We start from the raw sequence: 19455 nt of genomic DNA on the forward strand, positions 1-19455 counted from the left end.
AATGTACTGAAGAGCGCCCACCAGCAAGCCTGAGGGCGGGGGAGAGAGGGAGGCTGGTTTTGTGCTCGGCCTTCGGTCCTGTTTGCACTTTGTTCCAGGTGCCACCATTACCTATTTAAAAAATGAACTGAAACAGGCAAGCGAGCAAACAAAATAACCAAACAGGTATGGGCTGAAAAGTGAATCTCCCTCCCACCTGGCTTCCAGTCTCCCCGTCCCAGTGGCCCCCCAACCATCTCTACCAGCTTACCATGTATCTTTCCAAAGACAAGTTAGGCATATGCAAATATACATGCATTTAAAAAAATGTACAAAATTGTAGCATACTGTACACATTGTTGTCAGTCACTTAACATCTTGATTTTTTCCATACTGAAGGCTGCCACATTCTTTGTCAACAGCTGGATGATACAGCAAAATTTATTTAACTAGATTCTCTATTGATAAAAGTCGTTTCCAATCTTCCTTGTCATTCCAAAGTAACCTTATAGAGCATATAACTCCCCACTCTTTAAGTTATGTACTAAGTAACTGTGTGTGTGTATATGTATATACATATACATATACACACACACACACACACACACACACATATGTGTGTATATCTCGTTCCACTCACGAGCAAGCACATCTGTATGGTATATGAATGGAGTCCCATGCATGGGCACTGCTGTAGGGAGGGAAAGTTGGGACAACTAGGAGCAGGCCAGTTTGGTCACATCTATCAAAAATTAAGTTTCCTTCCCCAAACAATTTCTGGAGTACCTCTTGGGTTCTGGTCTAGAGGTACAGAGTTGAGGAGCGCTCAGGCTATGCTGTTGAGGGGCTCTCAGATGTAGACAAATTGTTTCTAGACCTGGAAAGGAGAGATGTAAAAATGCCAGGACAGTGCAAGGAAGACAGCCCGCGGCCAGTCACTGGGAGGAGAGAGAAAGACGTTTGCTCAGAGGAAAGAAGGGAGGGCATTCCGGGCAGATGGGCCAGCCTGTGAAAAGGCTGGATGTCAGGCAGCAGGACAGGGGAGAACTCTGGAATGTTTTGGGAAGCTGGCGCTCTCTGGTTTAGGGTCCATGTGGCAGGAGGGGGAGATGAGGTGGGATCTGCCCCTACCAGTGTTGGGAAGTTACTTTTTAACCTATTGGTCATGGGAAGCCATTGAAGGGTTCTCAAGCTGGAGCATCAGGTTCAGAGAGGAATGCTAAAAGGCTCTCTCTCGCCATGTTGTAGAGGAATGATTGAATGCAGACATTTCTTCTAATACTCCCAGTCCCTGAAGGGCACGACTCCCTGCACTAAGTGCCTTTGACCAGTAGCAAGTGCCCATGCCACTGAATTATAGCCAGCCACCAAATGAGCCATATCCCTTGGCATTGTCCCTTAAATGAGGGCTCCTCCTCCAGGCCTTGGGTTGCAGTGTAATGCTGCTCACAGTGACTATGGCATTCCTTAAAAGTCTCCCATCTCTGTCAAAAACATATGGGAATCTTGCATTCTATTTCCTGATATATCTGGGTCAGCTTTAACATTAAAAATGGAATATATCACAAATGTAATATAAAAATGAATCTCTCCAACATCTTTGAGTCAAATTTGCTCTCCAGAAAACTTCTTTGACTCTGAGAGGTCTCCCAGCCGTCACCCAGTTGGAGAAAGATGGTGCAGGTAATCCAGATTCATCGAGGTAAATCCACAGTCTTCACCTTGACCTCTGTGCAGTTGCCTCCAGCCCTCTTAACCATGAGTCGCTGCGCTTCCCTCATTCATGCCTCTGCTCATTTGTTCACTAGATGTTTCTGAAAGCTGGTAATGTGCAGGGCGTTGCCCTTTCCTGTGGCATCTGCAAGGAGCAGAATAACAGTGGCAGCTCTAAATGCTTAGCATGTATCACAGGTTTCCCCAGCTTTCTGAAAGTAGAGAGTTCTATGAAAGCTTTCATAAGCCAAAATGGCATAAAGCAAACAAGCAATTACCATTACTTTATATGGAAAAATTCTGAGTGTTCCCAGACCCAAAAAATAACCTCTCTTAGGTTTTTTTGATGCCTAGGATGCAGCTTGCAAACTGCTGCACAAAATAAATTGATGTGAGCGCCGATGCTCACACAGTTCAAAGCCCTGGTGTCTTGATGCTGAGATGCTGAGTGTGATTCTGGGGGAAGGAGACTGGCGGGGACACTGTCTGCTTGGTGTGTGCGCTCCTCTAGGAGGGCTCACTGCAGACCAAACGCTGAACACTATTCTCACTTTTCACCTTTTCTCATAAAAGCAAAAATCCTCTTCAGGTTTCTTTCTGTTAATGGAAACAGGTACCAATGTAGGTCCTTTGCAAAAACAAAGTGGTGTGACTCCACCTTTCAAAAAGCAGAGGATACCTGCATCTCAGTCAATATTCACAGTGACCCTGTGAGGTAGGTATTGTTATTATCAAATCCATTTTACAGATGGGGAAACTAAAATTCATAGAGGATAGGCAAAGTGACCAGGGCCAGAGTCAGGGTTAGGACTTTGCAGCCTGACCCCGGAGCCTGCCCTCTTACCTTCTGCACTGCATACACTGCCCAGATGGGGATCAGGGGCAAGGAGCCCGGGCATCAGAGAAGCACAGCTCGGTTCCCAGCTCCCTCCAATTGGCCCTGTGATCTTGGGCAAGTCACCCTCCTTTCCTGGTACTAGACTCTTCCTAATACCCTACCCTTCACCCTTACCCACTCTGTTGTATACTTCTGAAGGGCTGATTAGATAGTGGAGGGTAAAGTGCAGCCCAAGGGGTGTGACCAGTAGCATGGGGAAGGGGAGTTTCTCTTGGTTACCTTACAGGCCCACCTTCCTTCCCCAGGTCACTTCCCATGATGAGCTCCTAAGTCCTACACTGGGCCAGGACCTAACTCAGTTCATTCCCACCTCAGTCAAGTAGGTCCATTTTATCTTTTTAATTCTTTAAAAAATTAAAGGATAGTTGATATACAATATTAGTTTCATGTGCACAGCAAAGTGATTTGACAATTACAGACATTATGTAATGTTCACCACAACTACTGCAATATTATTGACTATATTCCCTATGCTCTACTTTTCATCCCCATGACTTACTTGTTTTGTAATTGGAAGTTTGTACCCTTTCATCCCCTTCACTTATTTTGCCCATCCTCCCCTCATGGTAACCATGTTTAGTCTCTGTATTTATGAGCCTATTTCTGTTTTGTTCATTTGTCTTCTTTTGGAGATTTCATATGTAAGTGAAATCATATGGTATTTATCTTTCTTTATCTGACTTAGTTCACTTGGCATAATACCTGTTGGTCTGGTGCAGCCACTACGGAAAGCAGTTACTGAGGTTTCTCAAAAAAGTAGGACTATTTTATAGATGAGGAAATTGAGTCTTCAGAGATTCAACAGTTTGCAGGGTTGTTAGTTTAGTGGCTTAACCTGGTAATGGCTGACTCCACGCTCTTTTCACTAATAATAGCTGCCATTTACTGAGCACTGATTAGGTGCCAGACACTGCAAAGCATTCAAAACAATCTCCCAACATTAAGTCTCAGCGTCCCCCATCTATGATCTAGAACCTGGGAATAATAGTAGCATCTTAAGGAAAATTATTGCAGGAGGTGAAGGAAGTTGCCCCAGGTCACACAGCTAAGAGGTGGCTGAACAGGATTTGAGCCCAGGTCTGTTGGGTTTAACAAAGGAATGATTAAGAACCAGTACTCCGTACGGAGCACAGCCTGCCTGGAGTATCAGGAGCAAAACCAGTGGTCAGTTCGTGGGGGCTACGGCAATGGGTCCCCTAATTACAGACAAGACCAAAAAAAAAAAAGCATTCTCTCTGGGAGGAAGCAGTAAAAGCAAACCAGTAAACACAAAAGCCTAGAAATAGGTGAGATTAGGAATTGATTAAACCAGTGTTCCCAATATTGCATGTATCCACGTAGTCCCAGGATAATTTCAGGTGATACATGGATAAGCATATTTTATGTTTTTATTTGAAAGTGATAGATATAATCAGCACACTTGTGACTCCATGGATATTACTGCTTATGATGAGGCTAAGCAAAAGTGGTGGATTGATTTATAAAAACTAAGTGTCAATAACATGTCTACACTGTTCAGATGTTCTCTTAAACTCAAATACGTAACAGCCACTCACGCTGGTTCTGTCTTTGAAAGTGTCCATGTGTGACCACATCTCCCAGAGCCAGCATGGCCTCTCCTGGACCACTGCAGTAGTCTTCTAGTAGGCCCCGCTCCTAGCCCTGCCCCTGGCAGTCTATTTTCCACACAGTTGCTAGAGAGAGCCTGTTAAACAGAAGGCAGATTATGTGTCTCCGGCTCTCAGAACCTCCAGGGGTTCCCAGCACACTCAGAGAACAAGCCAAAGACCCAACAATGGCCTGCATGACCTGCCATCTGCCCTCAACCCCCCAGTATTTCTCCCATCTCATCACTTCTTTGATGGTCCTGGAACATGGCAGGATGCCCCCACCTCAGGACCCTTGTACTTGCTGTTCTCTGTGCCAGGAGTATTCTTCCCCCAGATAGTGTTGCACTGGTTTCCCCAACTCCTTTAAGACTTTACTCAAAGGTCACAATTCAGGGAAGCATTCTCTACCACTTTCTCTGAACTACACCTATCCTCTCCTGTCATTCCTCATTTCTCTTTGATTTATTTTTGACCTTGGTAACTTTAGTTTCCAATATGTTGCGGACCTGATTATTTTATTTATGATCCATTTGTCTTCCCACCAGATTCCTTGAGCTCAGGAATTTTTGTGTTTTGCTTACTGCAGAATGCTTAGCATCTAGAAAACAGCCTGTCACCCAACAGGGACTCAATAATGTGTGTGGAATAAATGAACACAATGTTTCATTCAAGCATGTGTGTATATTTCAAGAAAGAGAGGGTCCATGGCATTCATCAAAACCTCAGAAGGGTTGTGAATTACCCAAGGGTGCCCCAATTCCCCCACTTGGGGCCATGATGGCCAAGCAGATCTACCTTCTGAAGGGACAGACAATACTACTTAGCCAGTTGGGCCTATAGTTGTTCTCTCTGAGAGTTAGTAAGTGAGGTGTTGGTTTATCTATCAGTCTCCTGTGAAGTGGGTTAGGATGAATCAGTCTCCCTTCCAGATCATGTGACTCTAGCCAGAGGTGGCCTACACTCTGTCTGTGATACCTCTGTTTGGAAGCAGTGGTCCCTAGAGCCTGCCCCTTCCCACCATCAAGAAGCAAGCTCTGCCTTTTATGATTTCTGCTGTTTCATGCCTTCCGTTTTCTCAGCTAACACAGAAACTTCCCGAGGGCAAAGAAACATTTTCTTTTCTAAGACCAAGTGTTAAGAAGATGAACACTTACCTCAAGCAGCCCTAGATCCAAGTCCCAACTGCCACATACTGGCTGAGTGACCAGAGACAAATAACTTCACCTCTTTGTTACCTTCTCTTAAAACAAAATAGGTCTAGTAAGAATTAACTGTTTCATTCTGTGGTTGAGGGGAATCTGATGAGATAGTGCATGTAAGTGTTTGGTACAGGATGATGGTGGGCATGGAGCTGGTGAAGTGAGGGATTTTAGTTCCACCACATCACAAATATTTATAGAGTGTCCACTATGTGTCAGGCATTGTGCTAGAGACTGGGGAGAAATGGGGCAGGAGCTGTCTTGTGTGAATTAGCTTCTTGGATGGCACAGAGTGGCATCAAATGGCCTGCCTCCACTCCCTCAGTGCTGCTGTGGGTGACCTGTCCTTGTAGTTTCACCACCTCTACCCACGTGGGACTTACATTCCAGAGGCAGAGGAGAATGGTTCCCAGCTGTGAGAAACGCGGCTAAGAGAAAGCACAGGTGCTTTGGGGGCATAGTGGAATAATGGGGAGGAAACAGATTTGAAGTTGAAGGGTTAGAGTGACTTCTTTGTGAGTAACTCAGCTGCAGCGAGCAGCAGCTGGGACCCTACCTTCCTCCTCTCCTACACCCCCAGGGAACTTGTTCTCCAGAGGGCCCTTCTAGGCGGATGCCCTTTGGCTGGAGCTCCACAGCCTTTCCCTGCTGGGCCCCACCGCACACACCCTCTAGTGGTCAAAATGCAGTCCGGCGCTAGGCTGGCTGGGCCCTGGGAACCCGAGGACAGTGGGTCTGTCCAGCCCTTCCCTTCCTGCCACTATCTCCACTCAAAGGCAATCTTCCTGTAATGAGGGATGACTCTGCATCCTCATTTAATTTTAATAACCATCTCTAGCATGATTCCAATTCCTGTTTTACAGATGAGAACCCCCAGGCTTAAGGGAGGTTAAAGAGGCCCACCAGACTCTGGTTTCAGTGCTTTTCAGACACCATCCAGCTGGCACCCAGTGGCGCCCCACCCCAGCCAAAAACTTTGTCTGAGATACTGCCCAGGGAAGAAGGCAGCCATCCCCAGGAAGGTCACTGCCTCGACTCTCCTTGGCCTGAGCCCCCACAGGCCTGACATCCCTCAGGGTGCTCTACCAAGAACCCTGCAGAGAGGGATGCCATTGAACCTCAGGGAGGCATGGGGGGCCAGCTGCAGGGGAAAGGAAACACAGTTCATAGTTTGCCCCTGGGGGAAGTGCTGAGCATTTGCGGAAGCCCTGAGGAGTAACCTGTCTCCTGCCTGCTGTTTCTATCCCCTTTGCTTCCCCTACACATATCATTTCCCCCAGACACAATGGCCAGGTTCAAACCCCACCTCTGCCACTAACTAAAAGCTTTTGCAAGTTACTTAGTGTCTTTGTACCTTTGTGGCCTTATCTGTAATATGGTGGTGACATACCTACCTGCAAAGTGTTATGTGGAGTCTGGGGTCTCACCCGGTGACACTTGGATTCAGCAGGTCCGATGAACCACATTTTGAAAGTCACCACTCTGAAGGATGTGCTCTGGCAACACAGACCCACACACCACTTCCTAGCTGTTGGGCGTGGCAATGTGTACCATTTTGTGTCCCTCTGGTAGCATTTTAGCCTTCTCAACACTATCTTCATTTCAATGGCAAATTAAATTGGCAAGTTCCTGTGTCTTAGTTTCCTGATCTAGTACCTATGGGATGTTGTGAGAATTCAATGACCTATTCCTCCTAATGCTCGGTACAACTTCCCGTTGTAAGGACTCAATAAGCGTGAGCTATTATTATTATTGTAATCCACAGTCAAACCAGCAAAGACCCTGATAAATTACTTTACACCGAGTTTCTCCTTGTATTTTAAGATACATTTATTCCCCCTCAACCCAGGGTGTGGGGCAGGGAGCTGAGAGGTGGTGTCAAAAAGTGACCCGAAGGGGCCACAAGAGTCGCTTCTGGGCTCTGGTTACACAGGTGGATATATTCACTTGTGAAAATTCATCTTGCTCTTTACCTGCGATTGTGCATTTAAAATGAACTATTTCCTAAGATCTGCGTGGTTCAGTGAAGAAAGCAGGGCAGATCATCGTCTCTATTTTTCAAACAAGAAGCTGAGGCCAAAGACAGGTATTTTGAAGATTTGGCCAAAGCAGTAGGGAATGAGGGGTTGGGGGCTGGGTTGAGGAAATTTCTCAGACAGGTAAGGCTCTGCAGATATTTCTGGGTCCTTCTGGCATATACAGTCCTTTCCCCAGAGCACAGGCAGGCTCGCAGTCCGTACGGTGACTCGCACCTCCGCACACTCACAAGGCCAGCCCCACACGTGGGCACCCCCGAGAGGGACCCGCGCGCCGGCGCCCCTGTGGCCCCTGCGGGGGAATGGCGCCCAGCCCCGGGCCAATGAGAGTAGCGGAATTTCTTTCATTCAGTGCGGGGCCGAACTCCTGCCCGGAAAGGGGCGTGGCGCTGCGCCGGGGGCGGTGCCGCCTCACTCTGCGGAGAGGGAGGTGCCCGCCCCACAGCGCGGCCAATCGGCGCCGCGCCCTGGGGGGGAAGGGGGGGAACTATGCCTTTTTTTCCTCCGCGCGGGACCAATCCCTACTTTACAAGCTTGAACTTTTGCCACCCTCGGACGAGCGAGCGCGCCCGAGGAGGTACCCCGCCGCGCCGGCTCTAGGGGCCGGAGCGGCCTTAACTCTTACGGCGCCGAGCGGGCCGGCGGTGGCCGCCGCGCCCCCGAGCCAGCCCGGGACCCGGCAGGACGGCACCCGGTTCCCGGTCCTCCAGCCCACCCCCATTTCCTTGGCGAAACGTCGCAGGGGAAAACACGACCCGTACCCGCATCTCTCTATGTGGTTCAAAGAATAAAGTGGGGAAGGGGACAGAGAAAGCCACTCGGCCTTGCGGGCGCCTGGGACAGCTGGCGGCCCTTCTAGCTCCAAGCGAGGACCGAGGAGCCGGAGAGCAAGAGACGCTCCTCGCCTCTACCCCTCCCTGTGCAGCTCCCTCCTTCGGGCAAGCCTGAAGTCCGTGCGCAGAGCGTCTCCCGACCCCCGTTTTGCCCGACAGCACGACCCCAGACTAAGAAGTAGGGCGCAGAGACCTCGTGCAATTACGTTAGATCCCGCTACCCCAACAAATCAGCCGCTCCCTGCCCCCAAGAGACGCGATCCAGGAAGGCAGACACGCACACACTGTTTTACTAGCCTTCCCTGGGATGGGGGTTTGGAACAACTCTAAAGTATAATGTGTATTTGTAAGTTTGTGCACAAGCCAAGGCGAGGCAAAGCGCGGCGCGTTTGCGTCCGAGTCTCAAGTGGGTCCACCGAGCCCTCGCGCTGCCTGCCCGTGGTTTGTGTAATTGTGTGTTTGTATGCACGCATGTGCGTGTGCTCGCTCGTATCCGTGCCCGCGGCGCAAAGCAAGCCAGAGAGTGGGCCGGGGGCGCTGTCAGGCCAGGGACGGGGGATGCTGGGGCCAGCGTGGGGCGGGGGCCCGGGCTTGGCCCGCCCCGGGAGCCAGCCCCTCGTAGCCTCGAGCCCTGCAATGGGACGTGTTCTCCTTTAAGAGTTAAGAAACTTGAAACCTTGTTTGCGCAACAATCAGCGCCGCGGAGCCGCCAAAGTGTCTAGACTGGCATATGATGGGAGGCAGCCAATGACTCCGCGGCGCTCCTCCGGGGGCCCTCAGTGTGCGTTTGAGGAGAACAAAAAAGAGAGAGAGAGAGAGCTGAGTGGGGGAGCGAGCGAGGGAGCCGAGCCGAGAGAAAGAGCCGCCGGGCGCTGTCTCGTCAGACCTCGCAGGGACCGCGGGGCCACCGGGAGGCACTTTTTGTGGAGGGGGGAGGGGGTGCGACCTCTGTAGCCGCGGCGCCCGCGGCGTCCGAGCGCAGCGTGGGGCGGGCTGCGACCTCAGCCTCGGTGGATTGCATTTTTAATTAAGGATTCCCAGCAGCTCTTTGGGATTTTTACAGTTTCCACTCATGTGTTGACAACCCGCGTTCAGGAGAAACTTGCTCCAAGTGCATCTAGCGCCTGGGACCTGAGACGGAGTGGCTTTTCCTGCATGCAATTCCGGGGATTTTGGGTTTTTTTGGGGTTTCTTTTTCTTTCTTTCCTTTTTTTTCTTTTTGCAGGGAGTAAGAAGGGAGCTGAGGGTATCAACAAGCCTGCATTTCGGATTCTGCAGGAAAAGCCCATGTAGTTAAGCGCTTGGGTTTTAAAGGCAGGGCTTCCCCAGACACACTTGGGGCTGTTCAGCGCGAGCGCTTTGTGCTCATGGACCAGCCGCGCAACTTTTGAAGGCTCGCCGGCCCATGCGGGGTCTTCCTGGCGCCGCGCCGCCTGCAGTCCCCCTAAAGCGCGGGGGCTGGAGTTGCTGAGCAGCCCGGCCGCCGGGGTCCATGTAGCCGCGGGCCGGGCGCGGACTGGGGCTCGGCGTGCGCGTGTTCCCCGCCGTCCCGCCCCAGAGAGCTCCCTCATGTTGCAGCCCTGCGGCGCCCCTTCGACAACAAGCTGTGCGCGGTCTGCACGGCGCCGGGCGGCGGAGCTTCATGTGGGGTTGCGGCCCGCGCAGTCGGCGCCTCGCTGAGGAAACGGACCCCCGGTAACCGGAGACCGCCTCCCCCCCCACCCCCGGCGCCAAAGGATATCGTATGTTCAGGTCCAAACGCTCGGGGCTGGTGCGGCGACTTTGGCGAAGTCGTGTGGTCCCCGACCCGGAGGAAGGAGGCGGCGGCGGCGGCGGCGGCGGCGAGGATGGGAGCTTGGGCGGCCGAGCTGAGCCGGCCCCGCGGGCACGAGAAGGCGGAGGCATCGGCCGCTCCGAAGTCCGCCCGGTAGCCCCGCGGCGCCCCCGGGACGCGGTGGGACAGCGAGGTGCCCAGGGCGCGGGGAGGCGCCGGCGTACAGGGGGTCCCCCGAGGCCCATGTCGGAGCCGGGGGCCTGTGCTGTGGGCTCCCCGCTGGACGTGGCGGAGCGGGGAGGCCCGGGCTGGCTGCCCGAAAGTGACTGCGAGACGGTGACTTGCTGTCTCTTCTCGGAACGGGACGCCACTGGCGCGCCCCGTGACGCCGGCGACCCCCTGGCCGGGGCGGCCCTGGAGCCGGCGGGAGGCGGACGGAGCCGCGAGGCCCGCTCGCGGCTGCTGTTGCTGGAGCAGGAACTCAAGACGGTCACGTACTCGCTGCTGAAGCGGCTCAAGGAGCGCTCGCTGGACACGCTGCTGGAGGCGGTGGAGTCTCGCGGCGGCGTGCCGGGAGGCTGTGTGCTGGTGCCGCGCGCCGACCTCCGCCTGGGCGGCCAGCCTGCGCCGCCGCAGCTGCTGCTCGGCCGCCTCTTCCGCTGGCCTGACCTGCAGCACGCCGTGGAGCTGAAGCCCCTCTGCGGCTGCCACAGCTTCGCCGCCGCCGCCGACGGCCCCACGGTGTGCTGCAACCCCTACCACTTCAGCCGGCTCTGCGGGCCAGGTGAGCGCTCCTCCCCGCCGGTGCCCCGGGGAACCCCTCCCGGCCCTTCCGTGGCCTTCTTTCAGCCTGTGACACCTCGGGCGCGTGGACTTGTGGGAGCGCCCAGTGGAGACGCCTCACCCGGGCAGGAAAGCCGGGGAGTGGGCATTTGGGCACACACATCAGATGGCAACTTCATCAGGAGGCTCTGGCAAACTTGAAAGGGTACACGCTGGAGTTTTGTCTTTGCAGCTTCAGGGATGTAATGTAGGCTTCACTTTCACGGAGGGTGAAAGGGGAGAGCAGACCTAGGAGAAGCCAAAGACAGGAGTGCCCTGCACCCTGCATTCACCCTCAGTCTGGGCTCAGAACTGCAGTATTTACGAATATACACCTATACCTATGCTATACATCTGTATATCCAAGTAGACAGTTGTGAGATTTGGTGTAGACAGTTCGTGGCAGAGTCAAATGTGTTTGTAAATTGTCCCACTTGTTTCTTTGTATACTTTGGAGCAAAGCTTTTGCAGAGTAACTCGTCAAAGTGGGGATCCCCCTCTTAGCCTGATTGCTCCCAGCATCCATTGGGTGTCAGATGCCAGGGTCCTCCATATCATCATTCTCAATCCTATGTCCAGCTTTTCTATACAGTTCAGGGTCCCGAGGGCATCTGTGAGTAGCCGAGGAAGCCAGATATTTTATTATCTCTGAGAACTGTCCCCCATATTTGTTCTCTTTCTGGTTTTTCCTGCACACACCCCACCCCCAGCCCTGCTTCCCATGGCAGGCCCTGGTTGCTGGAGCAAAGGTGAGGCCAGGTGGAGTCTCCTGGCAGGCCAGAAACTTCCAGTCCCTCTGCTCTAGCCTCCCCCCTGGAGGGTTCACACCTTTCAGCGTCTAGCATCTTAGGGGTGTATGCATCTTAGGTGGTATTGTGGGGTCTGCAGGACGGGACTGGCAGTTATAGATGGTCGGGAGGGTCCTGAGTTCTTCCAGTCCCCTCTGGCCCCTCTGAAGAGAGTCAGAACCTAGCTTTGGAGCTCATGAAGGTCAGATAGCAGGTCTCTTGACTTCCAGTGTGGAAGGGGACAGGAAGGTACCTCAGTGGTGATTCCTGAAGAGAGAGCACTGTTGGGGGTGAGTGGGGAGAGGCAGCGTTGGTCTGACCATGCAGCTCCCCACATGGTCACTCCAGGCTCCATTCAGAGAATTTTGGCAATCCCTGACCTGTGGCCCAGGGCAGGCTTTCTGTGCCCTTTGTGCCTCTTCCTGACAGCTTCCCCTGGAAGTGGCTTCCTCCCCTTGGCCTCCCTGTCTACTCCCTGCCTCTGGGGGAGGGGGTCCTATTTGTGGTTGCCATGTCACTGGTCATTTTGTTTAGTGGGAGGTAATTGGTGGGGCACACTCTGCAATTTTAGGAGGTCTTGCCAGGTATGTTTCTCTCTCAAGGGGTCAGTCTGACAGCAAATGGTCGTTGAGTGCTTACTCTGTGCCAGGCACTGTGCTGGGTGCTGTAGCAAGGAGAGTGGAAACTGGAGTAGGATCCATGCCCTCAAGCAATAAAGTCTTCAGATGATGAGGGAAGAAGGGCTAGGTCAATGGGTCTGACCTATCGTAGTGTTGTGGGGTGTGTGGATCACTTCCAGGGGCCCCATAGTTCTAACCTGGAGCGCATCCTTGGAGGATGGGTAAGGGGAAGTGGGTATTGAGGAGAAGAGGGCCAGCTGACAGTCAAGGTGCCAGGCAAGCTCAGGTGTGGGCAGGGTGGAGTGAAAACTGGAGACAACAGACAGTATTACCCGTGCCGGTCCTCCTCGGGTTTGAAGGCAGTGTAGGTATTGGTTTGTGTTTGGGGAACTTGGGCAGGTATGGGTTGAGAGGTAAACTGCAGTGGAATGGCTCTTAACCATAGACCTCGTCCTAGGCTCTGCCCAGCTGGTAATGACAACTTGACCACTTGGCCTTGGCCAAGGAGCCTCGCCTCTCAGTCTGCCTACCCGTCAATAGGGGGTGGCTCTAGGAACATTCTCCACTTTTAATTCTAGACTTTAAGCATTGGCAAGTTTCTCTTCCCAGAAGGAGGAGCTCTCCCAGGGGCTGTGTCTGTTCTCCTGCCTCTTCGCGGGTCCTAGGGGCCCCTCATTCTAGCCGTCCTGGGAGTAGCTGGAAGAACCAGTGGTCTGGGAAGAGTTTCCAGTAGTTGCCAGGTTGATGTTCTCACTTCATCCCTTGCTTGTTGGGCTGCTGGGACTGAGAACTGGGGGAGCCTTTTGCTGCCTACCCCACCCTTGCCGCCTGGCTGCCAGCCTGGCTCCCGGAGCTGGGCGGGTGCATAGCTGGAGCTCAGCGGTGCGCGTCCTGATAAGGAGACTGCTCCTTCCAGGGCTCTTTGGGAGAGGGCTGGGGCACTGGGACAGATAGACAGACACATTACACCCACAGAGTAGGAGCCCAGCTAGAGAGTACACTGAAACACCCCGCAGGCCAACTGAGGGACACCTGCTTGGCACCAGTCACTCCCATGGCCCCCTGAAAGTGACAGAAACCCCTTTTTGTGCAGTGCGAACCCCTGCTGCTCAGAGCAAACTCTGCTTCAGTCCATCAACTTGCTTTGGGGCCCTGGGGCCAGTAACCCTCTTAGGGCTTATTTTCCCATCTGTAAAGTGAGGGAGTGGGCAGAGTCCCGGAGGTCTGCTGTGCAGGTTCCGGGCGACAGGCCTGCTTCTCCCTCCTTGCCCTCTCTCCCCTGCTTGTCTTGTGGTCCTCCCTCTGTGCCTGGCTCTGCCTGGGTCCTCCTGCCCCTGTGGAATCAGTCCCCTACTGTCTTTTCCTCTGTGTCTTTCTGTCCTGGGAAAAGCCAGTTCGCTGAGCTCTGTGCCTATGTGGACGGAAATGTGGAGAAATACTTTAATCACAGTTCTAACCTGTGTTTATAGAGCTCCTTTCTCCTGAAAGTATCCATTAACTTCGGAATAAACCTCCTGCTCTTTGCTTCACCACTTTTTTTTTTTCTGTAATTATATTCAGTAAATTACTATTATCCAAATTGCGCCAGGGAAAGAGACAGAACGAGAGAGAGCTGAACGACTGGAGGAGGCTGCCTAAGAAAACACAGGGTTCCAAGACCAGGGCTGTAGGGCTGAGAATGGGCTAGAAAGTTTTCCTTTTATTTGGCCTGGCATTATCCTTTGAAATGAGATCAATTTCAAGTTGGGCTTCCAAGCCCCCGCCCCGCCCCTCTGGCGGCCCCTCAGCCTGCCTGCCCTGCTCCTCGGAGCTCCTCCTTGGAGGTGAGGAAGGGGTGATAATGTGCAGTCTGCCTCTCGCTGGCGCCAGCCGGCTGCGCTGTTTATCTGGCTGCCGGGAGAATCTGGGCAATTAGGCTCAGCCGGCCTTAAAGAGCAAGGAGCTCCTTTTCCACGTCTCCCACCCCAGGGCCTTCAGGTTTGGGAGGTGGAGAGGACAGGCTCCTGGGAGGCCCCCTCCCCCACCACGGCTACCCCGTGGGAGGCTGGAAACTGGGAGGCTCAGGAAGGCATGTAGAGGCTTTCTTAAGCAAGATGCTGGGCTGCAAAGATGGGGGTGGAAGGTAATGTCCCAAACTGAAACTTGACCAGGCGCTGGGGAGGCTGTGAACTCTTTTGGCTTTAGAATTGGGATCTAGATCCCAAAAGGCTAAGTACCCCCTGGGGGCTAACCAGAGGCATGACTGGGCTGAGCTGAGCAGAGCCCTGGCCTTCTGGTACACTTGGCCCCTGGCTGACTGCTCTAACTTCTGAAGGAAGTTGGAGAACATTCCTGAAGTTGGTGCCTGAGGCTGGATGTCTGAGGGGCTGGAGTTTCTGAGGTTTCTCTCTCCCTCTCTTTCCCCTTCTCCCCCACCTCCCTCCACCTTCATTTCATTCAGAGGGGCCTGTAGGACTCTAGGAATTTTCCTCTGAAAGTTTAGATCATCTAAGTTATTTAAAAATCAACACAATTTTTGCAAGTACCAAGATAACTTCCAAGAGAAGAGCGGACAGAGGGCCTGGAGGCAGCTTACATTTTCTCTTCTGACCTTCTGTCTCACACACCCAGTGTTCCACCTGAGTGCCCGCCTGAGTCAAGGTCCTGGGACTCCATTCTCCCAGATGCACTTGTCCTGGATGTGTGGGAGTGGAGTGGAGGCGCCATTTAAAGGTTACCCAGTATTGTGGGTATTGTGCATGGCAGCATTATTCCTCATAGCCAGAGTGGCAACAACTGAAATGGCCATTAGCTGATGAACAGATAAACAAATGTGGTATATCCATACAATGTAATATCATTAGCCATAAAAAAGAATGAAGCACCATGGATGCTACAGCATAGAAGAGCCTTGAAAACATGCCAAATAAAAGAAGCCAGACACAAAAGGCCACATGTTTTGTAAATCCATTTGTGTGAAATGTCCAGAAGGCAAATCTATGGGAACAGAAAGTAGATGATGTGGTTGCCTAGAGCTTGGGGGCTGGGGTAATAGGGACTGATGGCTAAGGACACAGGGCTCCTTTTGGGGTGATGAAAATGTCCTGTGATTAGACAGTCGTGGTGGTTTCACAACTCTGAATATACTAAAAGCAACTGAATCTCACACTGTGAAAGAGTGAATCTTAGGGTATGTGAATAACTCAATTTTTTGAAAAAAGAACTTGGTGTTGGTCCCCAGCTAGCCTCTATCTTTGTTTAGCTGAAGTAGAATAACATCTCTTACCTTCCTGTGTGGCCTGAGGTGGATCCTTTACCTGGCTGGACCTCAGTTGCTCCATCAGTTGAAAGAAGTTGTGTTGGGTCAGTCTCTGACTTCTCAATCCCCATGTCTCGGGGTGAAGTCAGTAGGCCTTCATACCTTTTTACTTGACTAGGATAGTATTTAATGTTTAGCTTCCCAGCTCTACAGTTAAGCAGTTCCGTGCAAACAATGTTTCTGGAGCAAATCGGGGCCTGTAAAGTCCCTCCTGAAAGCTTTGTGGATTCTCCCTAGCTGATATGTCTTATATCTCAAGCTTATGCATTTGCTTTGTACCCCACTCATGTTAGAATCCCCCAACCCAGGTGTGGCTGTGGGTGGTAGGTGTCATGGCTCAAGGCCCAAGCAGGCGGCTCCTATGTATGTTTGTTGGGTGTCAACTTCATGAGCCCCCCCCCCCCCCGTCTCTACCTTTTGGGTCCCAGGTAAAGCAGCCCTGAAAGAGATGCTGGGGTTGATCACAGTGGCTTGACTCTAGCCTCTATGGCTTTTCACTGCCAAGTTTCATTTTTGGGGACAGATCTGGGGGTCTGATGTCCAGATTTTTGCAAAAAATGAGGTTTTTGCATAAGGGACCCTAATGCAGGAATTGCAGACCATCTGATAAGTGAGTGGGTTAATGGAAAAGGCATGAAGCTGGGCATCAGGAGATCTGGCTTCTGGCTTCTGGCTCTGTAACCAGTTCCCTGTCTGGCTCTGAGAGGGAGTAATTTCCAGGGTGCAGGCTTTAGTCTTCTCTGTTAAGACTGCCCTCAATTCTCTTACCCCAAGGTGTTATAGGCCTACCTGTGTTTTTCCTCTTGTCCCGTGAGGCTTGTTCTCATTCAGGTCTGGTCTCTAGCCTCCCCAAGGCCTGAGGACCACTGGAGAAGGTGGCTCCCACTGAAGGCACATAGCTCCCCTCCTTGAATCTTGCTCAAGTTCTCCTTTGGGTCCCAGAGGTCCTCTTTCTCCACATCTTTACCCACAAATGCCCACAACTTTACCATTATCCTCACTGCCATTGTCTTTGTCCATAAGCATTTACTGAGCACTTTCTGTATGTGTGACTACTGGACCCAGCTGGGGTGAAGGGGTGTAAGACAGGTGCCTCTTGTTTGCCTGTCTCATTGGGACGTAAAGCAGAGTCAGACTACTGTTCAAATCTCAGCTCCACCCTGATTGGCTGGGGACACTGGGTAAGTCGGTTTCTCATCTGTAAAATGGGAATATCTTCTTTATTTTTAAGAAAGGATTAAAACAAAAAGTAGCTGCCCCATGAGCATGATTAACCACTCTATAACGAAGGTGCAAAAGAAGAAAATACAATAAATGAAATTGAAAATGCCTGGCATGGGGAGAGGCACAGGGTAGGCATTCAGTAAGTGTTTGCTTCTCTCCCAGTGGCTATTCTGTGATTGATTTTCCTTTTCCCTAACTCCCGCCCACAACAGATTCCCTGTTTCTAGACCTGAGCCTTCCCTTTGTTGACTAATTTCTGGCTGGAAGAGCCAGGGTAGGGAAGCAGTGAAGCTGCATTGGGTGCACAGAGCAAAATAAATGTTCCTACAACTAATTGTGCCTTATTACAACTGCAAAAAACACTTATTACGCCTTGTGTCATTACTGATACCTGCCTAATACTAGTTATTACCACTTTACTACCACTGAGAGTTTGTTTTAGTTTGCGATTTGATGGTGTGTAGTTTCATATATGGAAAATGAAGGGTCATTTCATTCATGCAAATTGTTACTTAGTTTAGCAAATTATTACTTCCCTGTAAAGCAAGAGGCGAAGGAATTCTTCTGAGGACAAAGTATATGTTTTTAGGAGGGTTATTTTAGGCAAATGAAAGGAAACCAAAAGAAAAATACCAGAAACATTAAGGAATCCCAGAGGGTCTGAGTCGGAAGCTAGGAGAGAGCATGTGTTCTGTTCCTCTTTACAAAGGGGAGACAGAGGCTGAGAGCTGGAAGTGACTGGTGTAAGGTCTCCCATCTTGGTAGCTGGGTTTGGTTTCCTAGGTCCCAACTAATCTTGCCTTCTTCCCTGCCCCAAAGAATGTTGGTTCTAATGAAGCTTGTTTGGAAACAAGCTTCTGTACCTGGGCCCCTGCACTCACACTCAATTCTGACTAGAGTTGGCAAATTTAGCAAATAAAAATACAGAATGCCTGTCAATTTGAATTTCAGATAAACAACACGTATGTTTTTAGTATAAGTATGTCCCAAATATTGCAGGGGCCATACTTACCCTAAAAAATTATGCAGTACATATCCAAAATTCAAATTTAATGGAGCATCCTTTATTTTATCAGACAACTTTAGCTTTGATTTTACCTCCACCTGTGTTACTCTTGTTATAATAATGATAGTTGCTGTTTATGGAGGTATATTTCCACAGTATGACTATTTATATATATAAATACTTGATACATTTTTCCAAAGAGATGTGCTAAGCATTTCACACACATTATCTTTTTTTGCCCCCCTGGCAAACCTGGGAGGTCCAAACGATTACTGTCTCCATTTTAGAGTTGAAGAAACAGCTCAGAGAGGTGAAGTAATTTGCCCAAGGTCACACAGCCAAAGGTGGTAGAGCAAGGATTGAGCCTAGGTCTGTATCCCAAGCCTGCAGCCTTATCTGTTGGGCAATGCTCTTCCAATAGATTTCCATAGGTGGTGGGAGAGAAGAGGGTTTCCTGGGGGTTGGGTTTATTATTTGAGGAAACCAATAATCAGAAGCATGTGGAACCCTCAGTTATGAATGCTCCCACCCCAGCAGTGACATGTCTCCTGTCTTCCAGAATCACCACCGCCCCCCTACTCTCGGCTGTCTCCCCACGACGAGTACAAGCCACTGGGTAAGTGTATCCTCCTCCCAACCCTTGGAAGGTGTATTCCCCCAAGGCTCCCCTTCAGTCCAGTGCCCAGCCTCAGTTGAAAACTGGCCTGGTTGCCTTTGAAATGGGGTGAAGCTTTACAAACACACCGGCAGTTGGGCCAAAGTGGACCCAGCCTCTGCAGTGGGCTATTTACATCTTGAAATTCCTTGGCTCATCATTAACCTCTCTGTGACCTTTAAACATGGGCCTGTGGGAGATGAATGGCTTTTGACTTAAGCATCTCGTGGTGTGTTGGTATTTCTGTCTCTTTTCCTCTTTCCCTCCCGCAAACTTAGGCTGTCCCCCGTTAGTGCATATTAATCTGTCCTGTGACAGGTTGAGCATGCAGTCACTGTGGAGAGGAGCTGTATGTTCTCCCCCTTTTTAAGCCAGGAGGTTCCCCTGAACAGTTGGAACATTTAAAAAGTCCCTGGCATGGCTTATCCCCTAGATGTGCTCAGTTGAAGTTCAACGTCATTTTAGGTAGGTCCTATGCAGAGGCATGACAAGGTTTCTAAAACCTTGGGGCCAGAGGAATGGCCCATATTCTGGAGGAGATGCATGTGGTATTAAAAGCAGAGACGGCTTATTTCCTGGCCCTCCTGTTTTCTCCAGTGGAGAATCCCAGTGGTGGGGCAGGTTAGTTTAGCCTTCATAGTACCAGGCGAGCAACTTTGCGACCCAGGCAGTTCCTGTGGGACTCAAGCTTTAAAAGTCAGATGGCGTGGCAGTGATGCTAACACATTCCACCAAGTGACCACAAAAAGTGGGTTTTGTTTTGTTTTTGGTAAAGGCCTCTTCCCAGTAGTATGTGTCAGCATCATCTGGGAGGTCACTTCTAAGTGTCATAGGCTCTGAGGCATCCAGTCCAGTTTTCCTTCCAGGCCCCCCTGTGGAGTAAGAAGTGCCCACTGGGTCCCTGCAGGACTTTGATCTGTCTAGGAGGACAGAGGCTGTCCTATGATGGTGCGTGAGTTAGTGGCTTAGCGATGGTCACGCCTTCATTGTTTTTACCAAT

The 19455-nt window shown here is 51.1% G+C and overlaps 1 protein-coding gene across 1 annotated transcript in view; it reads left to right on the forward strand.

The window, feature by feature from the left end:
- The first annotated feature begins 7749 nt into the window (after window positions 1-7749).
- The window catches only part of SMAD6 (SMAD family member 6), a 72188-nt gene continuing 60482 nt past the window's right edge, over window positions 7750-19455 (forward strand). Inside the window, exons 1-2 of the mRNA XM_037010036.2 lie at window positions 7750-10826; window positions 18360-18416. Of these exons, the coding sequence (XP_036865931.2) occupies window positions 10013-10826; window positions 18360-18416 (871 nt within the window). The 5' untranslated portion in view covers window positions 7750-10012. The remainder of the gene's footprint in view (window positions 10827-18359; window positions 18417-19455) is intronic.

Source organism: Manis javanica, chromosome 8 (assembly GCF_040802235.1).
Source record: "Manis javanica isolate MJ-LG chromosome 8, MJ_LKY, whole genome shotgun sequence".
Lineage (NCBI taxonomy): Eukaryota > Metazoa > Chordata > Mammalia > Pholidota > Manidae > Manis > Manis javanica.